We start from the raw sequence: 19,476 nt of genomic DNA, 5'->3' as shown, positions 1-19,476 counted from the left end.
CTACAAATACGGTAGGCCTAAGGTAACAATGAGAGAGAGAGAGAGAGAGAGGTAGCCTAGCGGTAAGAGCAGGTAGCCTAGCGGTAAGAGCAGGTAGCCTAGCGGTTAGAGCAGGTAGCCTAGCGGTAAGAGCAGGTAGCCTAGCGGTAAGAGCAGGTAGCCTAGCGGTAAGAGCAGGTAGCCTAGCGGTAAGAGCAGGTAGCCTAGCGGTAAGAGCAGGTAGCCTAGCGGTAAGAGCACTGACTGACTTGCCTAGTTAAATAAAGTTACAAAAAAAATTGTAAGGCCTATTTCTATATAATTCAAGCGTTGTGCAACCTACCTTCTACACATGGTCGCCTAGGCCTAATAAGAGAGGAGGATGAGGCAAAAATACTCATTTTAGTTTCTAGTTATCCAGTTGTGAGGACAGCAGAGTTTCTCTCTGCTGCTCATGCTGATTTTACAACCCCCATCACAAGACGGTCAGTGAGGCTTGTTGACTGTCACTCGCTCCATTTGCGCATTCCGGGCACCATAGACATGCCCACACAGGTCTTCAGCACACACAGATAGACATGCCCACACAGGTCTTCAGCACACACAGATAGACATGCCCACACAGGTCTTCAGCACACACAGATAGACATGCCCACACAGGTCTTCAGCACACACAGATAGACATGCCCACACAGGTCTTCAGCACACACAGATAGACATGCCCACACAGGTCTTCAGCACACACAGATAGACATGCCCACACAGGTCTTCAGCACACACAGATAGACATGCCCACACAGGTCTTCAGCACACACAGATAGACATGCCCACACAGGTCTTCAGCACACACAGATAGACATGCCCACGCAGGTCTTCAGCACACACAGATAGACATGCCCACACAGGTCTTCAGCACACACAGATAGACATGCCCACGCAGGTCTTCAGCACACACAGATAGACATGCCCACACAGGTCTTCAGCACACACAGATAGACATGCCCACGCAGGTCTTCAGCACACACAGATAGACATGCCCACGCAGGTCTTTAGCACACACAGATAGACATGCCCACGCAGGTCTTCAGCACACACAGATAGACATGCCCACACAGGTCTTCAGCACACACAGATAGACATGCCCACACAGGTCTTCAGCACACACAGATAGACATGCCCACACAGGTCTTCAGCACACACAGATAGACATGCCCACACAGGTCTTCAGCACACACAGATAGACATGCCCACACAGGTCTTCAGCACACACAGATAGACATGCCCACACAGGTCTTCAGCACACACAGATAGACATGCCCACACAGGTCTTCAGCACACACAGATAGACATGCCCACACAGGTCTTCAGCACACACAGATAGACATGCCCACACAGGTCTTCAGCACACACAGGTCTTCAGCACACACAGACAGACATGCCCACACAGACAGACATGCCCACACAGGTCTTCAGCACACATTTACATTTAAGTCATTTAGCAGATGCTCTTATCCAGAGCGACAAATACACACACAGACAGACATGCCCACACAGGTCTTCAGCACACACAGACAGACATGCCCACACAGGTCTTCAGCACACACAGACAGACATGCCCACACAGAGTGGAATAGGCTACTAGAAAAGATTTGGCTCCACTAAATATATTTTGTAAATCTCGTGATTTATCTCGTTCCTCCCGTTGAATGCCTGCGTCATTTTCAACTTTTTATTTTTGTTTGGGTGTTGTGAAGTTGGGGGGGGGGGGTACCATTTTGTATATCACAATGTTTTAAGAGTACATAATCACGATGGGAAAGGTTGACGTCACGCTACCCTAGTTGGCTACACTTCCAGGATTACTTTGGCTGAGAAATCACAAAAGCTAACTAGCAATCTGAGGAAGGTACAGAACTTGTCACTCAGATCTTTAAAGTGCGTCTCGGCAGAAACGCAAAATTAGTTTTTGCAGTGGTGGTGCGCCACTACTCACTGAGTATAGGAGAAAGACTGACTGCTTTCTCTCTCTAAAATCAACCACTCACAGCCCTCTGTAGTACTCCTTTAGCCAAACAACACCTGCTTAGTTCATTGATGTAGAAACAAAAACTCACAACCTGAAATAGTCAGTGTCAATATTCCATTGGTAAGTAAAACTACTATCCGTTCTCCTACGCCTGAATCACACACACACACACACACACACACACACACACACACACACACATAGAGAGGTCATTGTACAGCCCAGGGCTACTTCTGAGTGTGGTAATCTTGATATTCATGAGTTCTCTCCTCCAATGAAGTGGTTCCTTGAGGGAGTGTGTGCGTGCTACAGGCGTAAGGAAAAAGCGAGAGAGAGACTCTCTTAACATCCAGTATCTGTCTTCCATTACAGTCGGTCTGTTGTTGGACTCCAGAGTGGGTTCTGGGGTGGGCCAGTCTTACTGGTTTATCATACTGGGCTGGGTGCCAGGCCTGGCACATTAAGGACTAGTGAAGAAGAACGGCCTGAATGATGTTTCTCTTACTGCTCGTACAGGACGTCTCGTGATCACATCAACCACAGCCAGGGAACTTTTTGTTGTGATTAGTTAAGGAGGGAGGGAGGGAGGGAGGGAGGGAGAGAGAAGTTGATGTGGCGGTTTTAGGATGTGGCGACTACTGATTATGTATTATATTTGTTTTGAGGATTTTTTTTTTATTTCAGCAAATTTTTTACCAAGACAACATTTTATTTGATTTTATTCTTGATGCTTTTATAGATGATGAGCATGTATGACATATTGGAGCTGTGGAGAAAGTCCCTGACTCAGGAGAGGTCTTGACAATTGCCCTTCTGAAGGCCTCTCTCTCATCATGTCCAAGGTGGTGGTAGCACCAGAAGAACTAACCATGTCTAGATGTCTCCTGCCCTAGTGGGAAAACAAACCACTGTAATTCATATCATCAGGTTTCAAAGACATTTTGCCTTCTCTGAGGGCAATGGATGCATCTGATTTGTCATCCAGCGAAGTCTCTCCTCTCTCTGTCTCTGTGTGTGTGTGTGTCTCTCTGTCTCTCTGTCTCTGTGTCTCTGTGTCTCTCTGTCTCTCTCTCTCTCTGTGTTAGAGCCCTGACTCAACAGCCTTGAAATCACCACCGTGCTCTGTCAGGTATGTTCATTGTCTCTGGTAAAGTTAGGAGGCCCTAAAGGCACCCGAGTGACTTCTCCCCCTAAATGGGGAGTGTGTGTTGTGCCCATGCACCCCCAACCCTAGCCAATCAGCTACAGGTCTATAGTTAGACAGCCTATTAACAGCTGCCCCCTCTCTCCTTCCCCCTCTCTCCTCTCCCAAACCACCAGTTGTCCCCACTAGTAGCAAGAGGAGTCACCCATAGTGCTTTGCAACAGCTGAGGGGGAGCTGGATCAACTTTCCACTCGACCAATGATATTTATGGATCTCATTCCTAATATCACCACAATATTGACCTTGACACACAAACAACCCTTGATGCCCAACAAAATGCTTTTCCTCCTAGTGATTTGTTGTTTTAAACTTGGTTTGCAATGTAGAATTCTAACGAACGCCATGTTTTCTCCAAAGCTCCCTCCAAGAAGACAAAACAAACAACCATTATGGAAGGTTTGATGCTAACATGGAGGATTTAGTGTTAACCTTCTGTGACTGGTCGGTCGGTGCTCGTCCCTGCTAGCGCTAACATGAACTATGGCAGTCCAGTCTCTTCCTGTGCCAAGTCCGTTAGCTATATACTCTCCTGCTGGCAGAGCTGCTGTGGCAGGCAGGCCTTACGAATGGGAAGGCCTGTTATTAGCAAGTCACATTCCACTTCCTCCCTCCCTCTCCTAACCCCTCCCCACCTCTGTGTTCTAATTGAATAGAATAATTTAATTGAATAGTTCTGATTACAACGTTTTCCAGCTGCTGCCCAGTGCAACGTCCCACAACAAACCCAGAGAACTCTGAATCAGAGCCCTATTGACATTTGTCATGTTTGAGCTCATTGGGATTCAAGAAACCCTCCAACTGATGGAAGGTTATCCATCAAAGGAAGGGAATTCTAGGATTTCCTATTTAGTTAAGTCTGCCTTAAAGACCATGTTTAGCAGTAGACTGAGACACAGAGACTACTAGATCTGCTCCCACAGAGGCCTATTCCCCTACAGTCAGTGTGGCGGTTTCCATTGTGCGCATGGAAGGGGCATTCCCCTTGTAACCAGAGCTCTGGAGCCTGGCCTGAATGGGGAAACTCGATCTGCTCCTTCATGCCGGCCTCTCATTTAAGATTACTGGGAGGGACCCGCGATGGAATGGGAATGCTGCTCATTCCAACGCAGCCCTGTCACTCTCTGGTGTGGTCAGTGGGCAGAGAAGGCTTAGTCCTGATTCAGACCACCTGTAATTACGTAGAGGAAATGCTGTTTAACCATAGTGTGTGTGTGTGTGTGTGTGTTTCCAACCATTCGCCTTCCTAAACTCTCCAGTATAGTCTCTACGGCAGGGCAGTTCTTCCTAAACTCTCCAGTATAGTCTCTACGGCAGGGCAGTTCTCCCTAAACTCTCCAGTATGGTCTCTACGGCAGGGCAGTTCTCCCTAAACTCTCCAGTATGGTCTCTACGGCAGGGCAGTTCTTCCTAAACTCTCCAGTATGGTCTCTACGGCAGGGCAGTTCTTCCTAAACTCTCCAGTATGGTCTCTACTTCAGGGGAGTTCTTCCTAAACTCTCCAGTATGGTCTCTACTTCAGGGCAGTTCTTCCTAAACTCTCCAGTATGGTCTCTACTTCAGGGCAGTTCTTCCTAAACTCTCCAGTATGGTCTCTACGGCAGGGCAGTTCTTCCTAAACTCTCCAGTATGGTCTCTACGGCAGGGCAGTTCTCCCTAAACTCTCCAGTATGGTCTCTACGGCAGGGCAGTTCTCCCTAAACTCTCCTCCAGTATAGTCTCTACGGCAGGGCAGTTCTTCCTAAACTCTCCAGTATGGTCTCTACGGCAGGGTAGTTCTTCCTAAACTCTCCAGTATAGTCTCTATGGCAGGGCAGTTCTTCCTAAACTCTCCTCCAGTATAGTCTCTACAGCAGGGCAGTTCTTCCTAAACTCTCCAGTATGGTCTCTACGGCAGGGTAGTTCTTCCTAAACTCTCCAGTATAGTCTCTACGGCAGGGCAGTTCTCCCTAAACTCTCCAGTATGGTCTCTACGGCAGGGTAGTTCTTCCTAAACTCTCCAGTATGGTCTCTACGGCAGGGTAGTTCTTCCTAAACTCTCCTCCAGTATAGTCTCTACGGCAGGGCAGTTCTTCCTGAACTCTCCAGTATGGTTTCTACGGCAGGGTAGTTCTTCCTAAACTCTCCAGTATAGTCTCTACGGCATGGCAGTTCTTCCTAAACTCTCCTCCAGTATAGTCTCTACGGCAGGGCAGTTCTCCCTAAACTCTCCAGTATAGTCTCTACGGCAGGGCAGTTCTTCCTAAACTCTCCTCCAGTATAGTCTCTACGGCAGGGCAGTTCTTCCTAAACTCTCCTCCAGTATAGTCTCTACGGCAGGGCAGTTCTTCCTGAACTCTCCAGTATGGTTTCTACGGCAGGGTAGTTCTTCCTAAACTCTCCAGTATAGTCTCTACGGCATGGCAGTTCTTCCTAAACTCTCCTCCAGTATAGTCTCTACGGCAGGGCAGTTCTCCCTAAACTCTCCAGTATAGTCTCTACGGCAGGGCAGGTCTTCCTAAACTCTCCAGTATAGTCTCTACGGCAGGGCAGTCCTCCCTAAACTCTCCAGTATAGTCTCTACGGCAGGGCAGTTCTTCCTAAACTCTCCAGTATAGTCTCTACGGCAGGGCAGTTCTCCCTAAACTCTCCAGTATGGTCTCTACGGCAGGGCAGTTCTTCCTAAACTCTCCTCCAGTATAGTCTCTACGGCAGGGCAGTTCTTCCTAAACTCTCCAGTATGGTCTCTACGGCAGGGCAGTTCTCCCTAAACTCTCCAGTATGGTCTCTACGGCAGGGCAGTTCTTCCTAAACTCTCCAGTATAGTCTCTACGGCAGGGCAGTTCTTCCTAAACTCTCCTCCAGTATAGTCTCTACGGCAGGGCAGTTCTTCCTAAACTCTCCAGTATGGTCTCTACGGCAGGGCAGTTCTCCCTAAACTCTCCAGTATGGTCTCTACGGCAGGGCAGTTCTTCCTAAACTCTCCTCCAGTATAGTCTCTACGGCAGGGCAGTTCTTCCTAAACTCTCCTCCAGTATAGTCTCTACGGCAGGGCAGTTCTCCCTAAACTCTCCAGTATAGTCTCTACGGCAGGGCAGTTCTTCCTAAACTCTCCAGTATAGTCTCTACGGCAGGGCAGTTCTTCCTAAACTCTCCAGTATAGTCTCTACGGCAGGGCAGTTCTCCCTAAACTCTCCAGTATAGTCTCTACGGCAGGGCAGTTCTCCCTAAACTCTCCAGTATAGTCTCTACGGCAGGGCAGTTCTTCCTAAACTCTCCAGTATAGTCTCTACGGCAGGGCAGTTCTTCCTAAACTCTCCAGTATAGTCTCTACGGCAGGGCAGTTCTTCCTAAACTCTCCTCCAGTATAGTCTCTACGGCAGGGCAGTTCTCCCTAAACTCTCCAGTATAGTCTCTACGGCAGGGCAGTTCTCCCTAAACTCTCCAGTATAGTCTCTACGGCAGGGCAGTTCTTCCTAAACTCTCCAGTATAGTCTCTACGGCAGGGCAGTTCTCCCTAAACTCTCCAGTATAGTCTCTACGGCAGGGCAGTTCTCCCTAAACTCTCCAGTATAGTCTCTACGGCAGGGCAGTTCTTCCTAAACTCTCCAGTATGGTCTCTACGGCAGGGCAGTTCTTCCTAAACTCTCCAGTATGGTTTCTACGGCAGGGTAGTTCTTCCTAAACTCTCCAGTATAGTCTCTACGGCATGGCAGTTCTTCCTAAACTCTCCTCCAGTATAGTCTCTACGGCAGGGCAGTTCTCCCTAAACTCTCCAGTATAGTCTCTACGGCAGGGCAGTTCTTCCTAAACTCTCCTCCAGTATAGTCTCTACGGCAGGGCAGTTCTTCCTAAACTCTCCTCCAGTATAGTCTCTACGGCAGGGCAGTTCTTCCTGAACTCTCCAGTATGGTTTCTACGGCAGGGTAGTTCTTCCTAAACTCTCCAGTATAGTCTCTACGGCATGGCAGTTCTTCCTAAACTCTCCTCCAGTATAGTCTCTACGGCAGGGCAGTTCTCCCTAAACTCTCCAGTATAGTCTCTACGGCAGGGCAGGTCTTCCTAAACTCTCCAGTATAGTCTCTACGGCAGGGCAGTCCTCCCTAAACTCTCCAGTATAGTCTCTACGGCAGGGCAGTTCTTCCTAAACTCTCCAGTATAGTCTCTACGGCAGGGCAGTTCTCCCTAAACTCTCCAGTATGGTCTCTACGGCAGGGCAGTTCTTCCTAAACTCTCCTCCAGTATAGTCTCTACGGCAGGGCAGTTCTTCCTAAACTCTCCAGTATGGTCTCTACGGCAGGGCAGTTCTCCCTAAACTCTCCAGTATGGTCTCTACGGCAGGGCAGTTCTTCCTAAACTCTCCAGTATAGTCTCTACGGCAGGGCAGTTCTTCCTAAACTCTCCTCCAGTATAGTCTCTACGGCAGGGCAGTTCTTCCTAAACTCTCCAGTATGGTCTCTACGGCAGGGCAGTTCTCCCTAAACTCTCCAGTATGGTCTCTACGGCAGGGCAGTTCTTCCTAAACTCTCCTCCAGTATAGTCTCTACGGCAGGGCAGTTCTTCCTAAACTCTCCTCCAGTATAGTCTCTACGGCAGGGCAGTTCTCCCTAAACTCTCCAGTATAGTCTCTACGGCAGGGCAGTTCTTCCTAAACTCTCCAGTATAGTCTCTACGGCAGGGCAGTTCTTCCTAAACTCTCCAGTATAGTCTCTACGGCAGGGCAGTTCTCCCTAAACTCTCCAGTATAGTCTCTACGGCAGGGCAGTTCTCCCTAAACTCTCCAGTATAGTCTCTACGGCAGGGCAGTTCTTCCTAAACTCTCCAGTATAGTCTCTACGGCAGGGCAGTTCTTCCTAAACTCTCCAGTATAGTCTCTACGGCAGGGCAGTTCTTCCTAAACTCTCCTCCAGTATAGTCTCTACGGCAGGGCAGTTCTCCCTAAACTCTCCAGTATAGTCTCTACGGCAGGGCAGTTCTCCCTAAACTCTCCAGTATAGTCTCTACGGCAGGGCAGTTCTCCCTAAACTCTCCAGTATAGTCTCTACGGCAGGGCAGTTCTCCCTAAACTCTCCAGTATAGTCTCTACGGCAGGGCAGTTCTCCCTAAACTCTCCAGTATAGTCTCTACGGCAGGGCAGTTCTTCCTAAACTCTCCAGTATGGTCTCTACGGCAGGGCAGTTCTTCCTAAACTCTCCAGTATGGTCTGTTGCCAGTTGGATGGAAACCAAGCTATTGTCTTCAACAAGACACCATAGTGGTCTCTTATCAGAACCCCTGGTTACATCTGAAGCTATTGTCTTCATGACTGTGTACATGTGAAGTGTCCGGTTGGCGTGGATGCGATCTGTTGACTGGAAGCCTGTGGAGTGTCCGGTTGGCGTGGATGCGATCTGTCGACTGGAAGCCTGTGGAGTGTCCGGTTGGCGTGGATGCGATCTGTCGACTGGAAGCCTGTGGAGTGTCCGGTTGACGTGGATGCGATCTGTCAACTGGAAGCCTGTGGAGTGTCCGGTTGACGTGGATGCGATCTGTCGACTGGAAGCCTGTGGAGTGTGCGGAGGAACGGGGTGACGTGGGAGAACTTGGGGAGGTTGAACACCAGGCGGTCTGTTCACAAAACAATGTCCATACAGGCTACAACACTTTTACAATGGGTCAAGCTTTTGTAGGCCAACGTTCCTTGCTAGCTTAAAGCTGAAGCCAACAGCAACTCACTACCCCTAGTACTTTGTCTGTGATATGTTAACGGTAATGAAAAATGGGATAATATCAAAGTTGATTGCGACCAAAACTTTGTCGGTCTTTCTCTGATGTCTCTCCCAAAGATGCCGTATTTATTGACCTTTATTTTACTAGGCAAGTCAGTTAAGAACAAATTCTTATTTTCTATGACGGCCTAGGAACAGTGCCTTGTTCATGGGCAGAACAACATATTTGTACCTTGTCAGCTTGGGGATTCGAACTTGCAACCTATCGGTTACTAGTCCAACGCTCTAACCACTAGGCTACGCTGCCGCCTTAGCAAACTGACTCTCTGCGAATAGGGCTCCGATTAAAACTAAGCCCAGAAACTCAATGCATGCACACACTCCTATTGGATATGCATTCACCTGCATTGTGAATAAGCCTCGGCTACATCTTGATTTAACCAGTTTATCAACCGACTACAGATTTACTATTCAAGCAAATTATTTACATTTAACATTTAAGTCATTTAGCAGACGCTCTTATCCAGAGCGACTTACAAATTGGTGCATTCACCTTATGACATCCAGTGGAACAGCCACTTTACAATAGTGCATCTAAATCTTTTAAGGGGGGGGAGGGGGTGAGAAGGATTACTTTATCCTATCCTAGGTATTCCTTAAAGAGGTGGGGTTTCAGGTGTCTCCGGAAGGTGGTGATTGACTCCGCTGTCCTGGCGTCGTGAGGGAGTTTGTTCCACCATTGGGGGCCAGAGCAGCGAACAGTTTTGACTGGGCTGAGCGGGAACTGTACTTCCTCAGTGGTAGGGAGGCGAGCAGGCCAGAGGTGGATGAACGCAGTGCCCTTGTTTGGGTGTAGGGCCTGATCAGAGCCTGGAGGTACTGAGGTGCCGTTCCCCTCACAGCTCCGTAGGCAAGCACCATGGTCTTGTAGCGGATGCGAGCTTCAACTGGAAGCCAGTGGAGAGCGGAGGAGCGGGGTGACGTGAGAGAACTTGGGAAGGTTGAACACCAGACGGGCTGCGGCGTTCTGGATGAGTTGTAGGGGTTTAATGGCACAGGCAGGGAGCCCAGCCAACAGCGAGTTGCAGTAATCCAGACGGGAGATGACAAGTGCCTGGATTAGGACCTGCGCCGCTTCCTGTGTGAGGCAGGGTCGTACTCTGCGGATGTTGTAGAGAATTATTACTATTATGTGTTAAAAACAAAGTCAAATGTGATTGTATAATTGATTCATTCGTGAGTACACGGTGGTCTCTGAAAAATGTTGCCATAAAACAATTAAAATGTAATGATATTGAACTCAAAAGATACCTAACGAATGAACAGAACAGTAGCTAAGTGTGTCTGGATCAAGGACCTCTCTGTGACTTCGGCTAAATATGCCGTCTGTTTTGTCGTGGTATTGTTTTGCTATCTAGTATCATGATGGTATCGAGTATTGTGATAACTAAACCTTGTATCGGTATTGTCAAAATGATGTTACCCTAGATGGGATGGAGCGGCCGGACATCATTAGTCACACGAGACAGAGGGGAGAAGGAGATCAAGGCGTAGGGTAGTTCTGGGTGATTGGGACCAGTGGACTCAATAGGCTGAGTGAATAAGGAGAGGATGTTGTCTTTTCAAAGTGGTTGACAAAGTCGTCCGTGGAGAGGGAGGGAGGGAGGGGGGGGGGGGGAGGAAGTGAAGGATTAAAGGAGGGAGGAGGCGGCGGCAAAGAGTGATTTAGAAATGGGATTTAGCAGCGGATACAGAGGAAATTAATGGGAAGGATAGTCACCATCTTAGTAGTGTGTTGTAATGTGCCTCTGTAGATCAGACCGTCAGTGGACTGTGTACACACAAGGTTCTGAACGTCTGGGGAGTGCTGGTGTAAACATGTAGAGGAGAGAGCGGGGGGGGGGTGGGGTGGGTAGTAGCGAGAGCAGGGGGAGAGAGAGAGGGGGGTTAGATAGAGAGGGAGAGATAAAGCAGGTTATCCAAGAGACTGTTTATGCTGAAGTCCTGTGACATTTTTGAGTTGTGATGGAGACTGTGTGTCAGGGTTTCCGTAGGGAAGATGTGATGCTGGACATTTTTTGACCGGCAGGGTATTAATTTACAGGACATTTTAAGGAATGGGTGTGAGACCTGATTAGGGCGTCCACCCACGGTTTCTCACAATGACAGAAATCACATTTTAGATTATGGTAATTCATCTTAACAGAACATACAACGAGTGTGGTGTTCTTAGAAGAATCTGACGCGCATGGGCGTCCCGGGTGGCGCAGTGGTTAAGGGCGCTGTACTGCAGCGCCAGCTGTGCCACCAGAGACTCTGGGTTCGTGCCCAGGCTCTGTCGTGACCGGGAGGTCCGTGGGGCGATGCACAATTGGCCTATGTTGTATGTTCTGTCCACGTTAGGGAGGGTTTGGCCGGTAGGGATATCCTTGTCTCATCGCCTGTGGTGGGCTGGGCTCAGTGCACGCTAACCAAGGTTGCCAGGTGCACGGTGTTTCCTCCGACATATTGGTGCGGCTGGCTTCCGGGTCGGATGTGCGCTGGGTTGTGTATCGGAGGACTTCCAACCTTCGTCTCTCCCGAGCCCGTACGGGAGTTATAGCGATGAGACAAGATAGTAGCTATTAAACAATTGGATACCACGAAATTGGGGAGAAAAAAGGGGGTCAAATTAAAAATAAATAAGATAAAATAATATAAAATCTGACGCACACTTTATGAAGATGTTAGAAAAGCCGTATATTTTCTACCAGACAACGAGGCGTGTAACGAACATCACGAGCTGTTTAACGCATTAGAACGTTCAAGATGTCGTTCCCATAGCAACGATTAAAACATTCCCAAACCAGAAACCGTGGATTGATGGCAGCATTTGCGTGAAACTGAAAGCGCGAACCACTGCTCGTGTCAGTCTACTATACCCCGGTGTAGAAAAGCTTACTATTGGTCAGCCTTTTCCAAACAGGCTCTGGGACAGTTTTGAGATGGTACATCCTCAAATTCATACAACTGGTAGGCCTAGGCTACATAAAACATTTAAAAGTCAATGAGTCTGATGCAACGAATCAGAACATTTAGCTTAAAACGTTGATAAACTATTTATTTTCTCCACAGAAGCACAGCAATGTGCACAAGGCGGTAGGCTACATGCGACTGCTTAGTCCATACTGCAATTAGAGGGAAAACATGTCAAAAGTGCATCGTTCATGTGAACGGTTTCCTGTCTGTTTTTAGAAAAAGAGGAGATTCAAAGATGCAACAACTAGGATGGGTTGCAAATACGACTAGGATTGTGCCTTTGACTTACTGGACAACGGAGGAGAGGGAAAAAAAAGGTGATTTTGAAAACCAATAGAATACGAGAGAAATAGGCTACTGGTTTCAATGGAGAGACTGCACATGTCTAAAATGATCGCCTCCATGGATATGGTGTGATGTTGCCTAGGCTACTTTGAAGCAAGGTAAGACATGCTTCATATGTAGTAAAATGTTCAGGTTTCAAACCATTTAAATAAATATATATATATATATATATATATATATATATATATATATATATATATATATATATATATATATATATATATATATATATATATTGATTATGGCAGAAGGCCGAGTATGGCATGAGTCATGTAAAACACTCTGCTCATCTTAATATCGTCATAATCGAAGGCCAATTAAAAACAACTGGTTTTCTGAGAAACCTTTCGAATTGTTAGGACATGTAAACTGCTTTCAAAATCTAAAAACAAAATACATTTAAAATACATTTAAAAATAAAATATATATTTTTAAATAATTTAGTTAATTTAGTTGAGTGGCTCACTCAGCACACATACCAGGGTTTCCGTTAGCAGGTAATAGCAAAGAAATTCTTAATTAATAAGCTTAATTATCCCAGACGATTGGCCGGTGGACAATTTTATTTATCGGCTTTTCTAAAAAATAAAAACATTGGCCCAAAAAATTGCTATTACCTGCTAACGGAAACCCTGGTCTGTGTGCTGAGTGAGCCACTGAGGGGGACTGTTGTTTCAGCCTGCAGGCTGCCCTGTTCCATTGCTTCAGCCATTGTTCCCGTTCCCTCTAAACAATGTGCTGCTCTTTCCCAAACACCACCACGTGAAGCCCCTCAGACCCACCCAGAACCTCAGGCCTTCAGGCCCCTGCTCATGTGTTTTCCGCAGTCCATGGAAACACACCGTCTGATTCTGACACTGTGCCATCCTGGTCATGGCCGTAACCCAGGGTCTTCAGTTTCAACTTGGCACGAGGACAGGATCAGCTGCTTTCTCGCTTTGAAAGGAAAAGAGAGCTAATCCACTGCCGTTTTAGAGGTGAGGAGATATTCCTGAGGACAGTCATCCCCTCCCCACAGCTGTAGGACAGCTGCCCCACCAACAGCCCGAGGCCCTGTTGTGCTCTGACGTCCACAGGCAACTCCCACCCCAGGCACAGTTCTAGGATCTGCTTACCCTCTCCAAATTATTAAAGGAAAACACAAAATGACCTGCGGTCAGTGTCTATGTGCGACTTCATCCAACTCTCCCACAGGCCTTTCGTACGTCTGAGGAGCGACACTCCTTGCGTCTTAACAACATCAATCAGCCTTTCCTCTGTAGTCTCACGCACATGGCCACTCACTCACTCACTCACTCACTCACTCACTCACTCACTCACTCACTCACTCACTCACTCACTCACTCACTCACTCAGAGAATAGTGGTTTCTTGGAGCTGCAGCCTTCTTTTCAGATGTCCCAGATTGGGGTCTGGTACTACTACCGTGTTCAGTGTTTAGCCTCTGTCTCCTCTGTATTCAGCTGGAGTGGCTGAGGTTTATTATTCACTTTTGGGGAGTATAAGGGGTCTGTGGGTGTTTCCTTCATTAGCTTTTGACCACTGTTTTGTTGATGAGTAACCACAGTCGTACTGACTCAACAGTTTATCTCCAGTCTGTCCTGGAATCTACATCTCAGCTCTGGTTTTTTTCTCTTTTTTTTTGAGCCCTGTGGTGTCCGATGACTAACCCCCACAGTGGAGTCTTCCTGCCTGGGTTACAGCACAGAGTAACAGGGTTTTACCTTCCCAGAGTGCATCTGTGAGTCACAACATGGTTTGGGAAAGAAGCCCTTTGTGCCCTCACACTCTGACTCAATCTGGAGGCGCGTGCCCCGCGCTGTGCCACTCACTGACTATCTAGTGCCCATTGTAAACAACATTAAAAAAAATATATATATATTCTCTTGATTGTATCTAAGTACACTGCAATTCGGTTTGACATGTAAAATGCCAATGTTTATTTTTTGGGGGCATGTATGGCTGTATATGTAAGGGATAATCAACAAGAGGGTATGGAAAACAACTTTCCTCAGAGTTGCATTATTTTACAGAGGTCGCGTAGCGCCACAAGTTATCATTTAACATCTACTGAAGTAGCTAGCCAGATTACCAAATATGTTTATAACTAAACCAAAAATAAAAAATAACCAAAATTGATGGGCGCCCTTCAAGCCAATCAGAAACGAGTATCCCTGCTGTGGGATAGGAGTTGTGCACCCCCAGTGAGTCACAGCATGCATAGTGTGGGAATCCCTTTGTGTGTGTTAAGAGGGAGAGAAAGAGAATCCCTTTGTGCCCTACCCACAACCCTCTGACTCACTTCTCCTCTCCCTTCCACACTGTCAAGACTCCTTCCTGGACTTTGTATTGTAAACAAACTAGTTTCCCATCCCACGCACTGAGCTGGCAGCAGCCTTGATGGATACGTAGATATAACTGTTTAAGGGAACTGGTTGGTCTTGAACATTGAGCACGGTTACAAGGCACACAGTAATGAGATTTACTGTGGATTGTCAGGTCACACACATGTACATAGTTTGTTTTAAAACGTTGACATGCTTTTCGAGAAGAATGATTTCCCCAATAATCCCGGTTTACATGGGACACATCTGGAGTCAGACTACTGGTGGGACTTTTGATTAACGCAGAAAATCGCCAATCAAAATCAGACTTCAGATGTGCGTATAGTTTATGAAAACTATCAGATGTGTACTTTCAGTTATTTATTTATTTTTCTCCATCACTTCGCTCGTGCATTAGAGGGACGCTTCATTAACCTGTGCTGTCACATGTACAAGTGTAAATACACAATAGGAATGGCGATTTAATTTAAAAAAAATTATTTAAAAAAATATATATATATATTTTATTTTTAAATGTATTTTGTTTTTAGATTTTGAAAGCAGTTTACATGTCCTAACAATTCGAAAGGTTTCTCAGAAAACCAGTTGTTTTTAATTGGCCTTCGATTATGACCTTTATGACAATTTTTAAGATGAGCAGAGTGTTTTACATGACTCATGCCATACTCTGCCTTCTGCCATAATCAGTTTTAATATTGAATGATTAGTGTGCATGTAAACGTACTCATTAAGATAAAAGCCTAGCTATGATACAACAACACACAATTACACCAGAAACATGTTGCCAACCTTCTAGAGCTGTTTGAGGGGGGGTGGGGGGGGCAAGTCTTTAACTGTTTTAAAAGGCTCTAGTTCTACCCCTTTTTTAAAGGCTCTAGTTGTACCTGTTTTTAAAGGCTCTAGGTGTACCTGTTTTTAAAGGCTCTAGTTGTACCTGTTTTTAAAGGCTCTAGGTGTACCTGTTTTTAAAGGCTCTAGGTGTACCTGTTTTTAAAGGCTCTAGTTGTACCTGTTTTTAAAGGCTCTAGTTGTACCTGTTTTTAAAGGCTCTAGGTGTACCTGTTTTTAAAGGCTCTAGGTGTACCTGTTTTTAAAGGCTCTAGGTGTACCTGTTTTTAAAGGCTCTAGTTGTACCTGTTTTTAAAGGCTCTAGGTGTACCTGTTTTTAAAGGCTCTAGGTGTACCTGTTTTTAAAGGCTCTAGGTGTACCTGTTTTTAAAGGCTCTAGGTGTACCTGTTTTTAAAGGCTCTAGGTGTACCTGTTTTTAAAGGCTCTAGGTGTACCTGTTTTTAAAGGCTCTAGGTGTACCTGTTTTTAAAGGCTCTAGGTGTACCTGTTTTTAAAGGCTCTAGGTGTACCTGTTTTTAAAGGCTCTAGGTGTACCTGTTTTTAAAGGCTCTAGGTGTACCTGTTTTTAAAGGCTCTAGGTGTACCTGTTTTTAAAGGCTCTAGGTGTACCTGTTTTTAAAGGCTCTAGGTGTACCTGTTTTTAAAGGCTCTAGGTGTACCTGTTTTTAAAGGCTCTAGGTGTACCTGTTTTTAAAGGCTCTAGGTGTACCTGTTTTTAAAGGCTCTAGGTGTACCTGTTTTTAAAGGCTCTAGGTGTACCTGTTTTTAAAGGCTCTAGTTGTACCTGTTTTTAAAGGCTCTAGTTGTACCTGTTTTTAAAGGCTCTAGTTGTACCCCTGTTTTTAAAGGCTCTAGTTGTACCTGTTTTTAAAGGCTCTAGGTGTACCTGTTTTTAAAGGCTCTAGGTGTACCTGTTTTTAAAGGCTCTAGGTGTACCTGTTTTTAAAGGCTCTAGGTGTACCTGTTTTTAAAGGCTCTAGGTGTACCTGTTTTTAAAGGCTCTAGGTGTACCTGTTTTTAAAGGCTCTAGGTGTACCTGTTTTTAAAGGCTCTAGGTGTACCTGTTTTTAAAGGCTCTAGGTGTACCTGTTTTTAAAGGCTCTAGGTGTACCTGTTTTTAAAGGCTCTAGTTGTACCTGTTTTTAAAGGCTCTAGTTGTACCTGTTTTTAAAGGCTCTAGTTGTACCTGTTTTTAAAGGCTCTAGTTGTACCCCTTTTTTAAAGGCTCTAGGTGTACCTGTGTTTAAAGGCTCTAGGTGTACTCTCTTAGCATGGCATTCCAACTGAAACTTCTCAAGTTACTTATTTGCTATTACTTTAGCTGATGAGATATTGCACAAAAGCATCATTCATATGAACCTGCTGCAGCCTCTCCTTAGTCTAATATTATAATCCGAGTGATGGTAGTAACTAGGGCCGGGGATTGCCAAGGGACCTCACCATACGATGTTATCATGATGCGTAGGCGCCGATGTGCTATGTATTTTGTGATTCTCGGGATTTTCTATATGTATTTGTGATTCAACACTTCTATTTTATTGCCATTTTGATGTTACAAACATATTGAGACGAGAGCTACGAGAAAATGAGTTTTGATCCGTCATGGAAATAAGTGCTGATAGCTCTAGCTCACGCTATCTAGAAAAATCAATACTGGAGTTAAAATATCAATGGGAAAGAGGGAGAGAAAGCTCTCTGATCTGTAGTAACTTGGTTTTGTTTTCCCCCTGATGTCCTCTCTCTCTCTCGCTCCATAGTCACGTGGAGAAGATCACCACTTGGCACGACCCTCGGAAGACCATGACGACAGCCATGAACCAGATGAGTCTCCACGCCCCCCCACCCTCTGCCAGCCCACAGCAACGCAACATGGCCCTGTCTCAGCCCAACCTTGGTGAGTCACACAAGCTCTCTGTGTGTCTCTTTCTGTGTCTCTCTCTGTCTCTCTCTCTCTCTGTCTCACTCACTCATATATATATATATGTATGTATGTATGTATGTATGTATGTATGTATGTATGTATGTATGTGTATGTGTATGTGTGTGTGTGTGTGTGTGTGTGTGTGTGTATACCGACCTAACAACTGTGAGTATCCTACCCAACCACTCCTGACACGTCAGTGTTAACATATCGCCACAGTCCTTGACTATTATCACTCACACCAATGATATCTTTCACCCTGGGGACTACCACAATAACACACACAGTCCTTACCAGCTACCATGATAACGCCAAAGCCTGGTTGAGTGTGTGTGAACCAACCAGAAGCCTGTTGCCAGAGAGATGCATGTTGTTGTGTTGAAGGTGGAGAGATAAGGAAGCTCTCCTCACCCCTTTATGCTCCACTTAGTCTGACAGAGCCTGACTGCTCCTTCATAACACAGATTCACATTGACAGGTTAATCTAATTCACATTAGCGATAGCGTAGCATTGACTGGGTATTCTCATCCGCGTTAGCCTCGCTAACACCTATAATAGACCCAGCTAAGCAATCTGACAGCCACCTTGACTCAGCCTGCAGAACATCAACCCCTCTGCCACTCCACTGCTGGAGACAGGCCAATGGGCACCGCTCTCTAAAGGGGCAGGCCAATGGGCACCGCTCTCTAAAGGGGCAGGCCAATGGGCACCGCTCTCTAAAGGGGCAGGCCAATGGGCACCGCTCTCTAGAGGGGCAGGCCAATGGGCACCTCTCTAAAGCAGGGGTGTCAAACACAACTCCAGGAAGGCCTCGTGCTTTGTTATTTGTTCTACAGACAACATGCCAGGAAGAACAACTCTTTGTTGATATTGTGTTGTGAGGTTTGACTGTGTCTCTGTCTGTTGTACAACTGAATGCAGTGGGTTAACTGCCTTACTCAGGGGCAGAATGACAGATTTTTACCTTGTCAGCTCAGGGATTTGATCCAGCAAACCTCTCGGTCACTCGCCTAATCCTCCTTCTTTGCCGCCCACTACTGTGTGTGTGTGTGTGTGCCTTTGGCCATTTTAGGTGTGTTTACAGCTGGAGAGTGATGGGTGGAGTGGGGCAGTGGAGAGGAGGGGGAGAACATAAAGAGAGACAAACAAGTGAAAGACTTGTGAAGGAATTTAGGACAGAGGGGTGGCTGACTGGGACAGAGGGGGCTGGGGAGGGGGGGCTGGGACAGAGGGGAGGGGGCTGGCTGGGACAGAGGGGTGGCTGACTGGGGGACAGAGTGGAGGGGGCTGGCTGGGACAGAGTGGAGGGGGCTGGCTGGGACAGTGGGGGGCTGGCTGGGACAGAGGGGGGCTGGCTGGGACAGGGGGGGGGCTGGGACAGAGGGGGGGGCTGGCTGGGACAGAGGGGTGGCTGACTGGGGGACAGAGGGGAGGGGGTGGCTGGGACAGAGGGGTGGCTGACTGGGGGACAGGGGAGGGGGCTGGGACAGAGGGGAGGGGGGCTGGCTGGGACAGAGGGGTGGCTGACTGGGGGACAGAGTGGAGGGGGCTGGCTGGGACAGAGTGGAGGGCTGGCTGGGACAGAGGGGGGCTGGCTGGGACAGGGGGGCTGGCTGGGACAGAGGGGGGAACAGATGGGGGGCTGGCTGGGACAGAGGGTGGCTGGGGGGGGGGAGGCTGGCTGGGACAGAGGGGGTGGGACAGAGGGGGGGGGGCTGGCTGGGACAGAGGGGGGGGGGCTGGCTGGGACAGAGGGGGGGGGGTGGCTGGGACTGGCTTGGACAGAGGGGGCTGGCTAGGACATAGAGGGGGTTGGCTGGCTGGGACCAGGGAGGGGAGGGTGGCTGGGACAGGGGGCTGGAGGGGAGGGGGAGGGTGGCTGGGACAGCGAGGGGGGGGAGGCTGGCTGGGACAGCGAGGGGAGGGGAGGCTGGCTGGGACAGCGAGGGGAGGGGAGGCTGGCTGGGACAGCGAGGGGAGGGGAGGCTGGCTGGGACAGCGAGGGGAGGGGAGGCTGGCTGGGACAGCGAGGGGAGGGGAGGCTGGCTGGGACAGCGAGGGGAGGGGAGGCTGGCTGGGACAGAGGGGGGAGGGGAGGCTGGC

General features: G+C 47.6%; 1 protein-coding gene across 2 annotated transcripts in view; it reads left to right on the top strand.

The window, feature by feature from the left end:
• The window catches only part of LOC118394193 (WW domain-containing transcription regulator protein 1-like), a 79,771-nt gene that overhangs the window by 22,710 nt on the left and 37,585 nt on the right, over positions 1–19,476 (top strand). For both annotated transcript variants that reach the window (XM_052465206.1, XM_052465205.1), the window contains exon 2: positions 17,209–17,345. In XM_052465206.1, coding sequence (XP_052321166.1) covers positions 17,209–17,345 — 137 coding nt within the window. The remainder of the gene's footprint in view (positions 1–17,208; positions 17,346–19,476) is intronic.

This window comes from Oncorhynchus keta, chromosome 1 (genome assembly GCF_023373465.1).
Source record: "Oncorhynchus keta strain PuntledgeMale-10-30-2019 chromosome 1, Oket_V2, whole genome shotgun sequence".
Taxonomy (NCBI): domain Eukaryota; kingdom Metazoa; phylum Chordata; class Actinopteri; order Salmoniformes; family Salmonidae; genus Oncorhynchus; species Oncorhynchus keta.
This window is presented reverse-complemented; position numbering and strand designations above follow the sequence as displayed.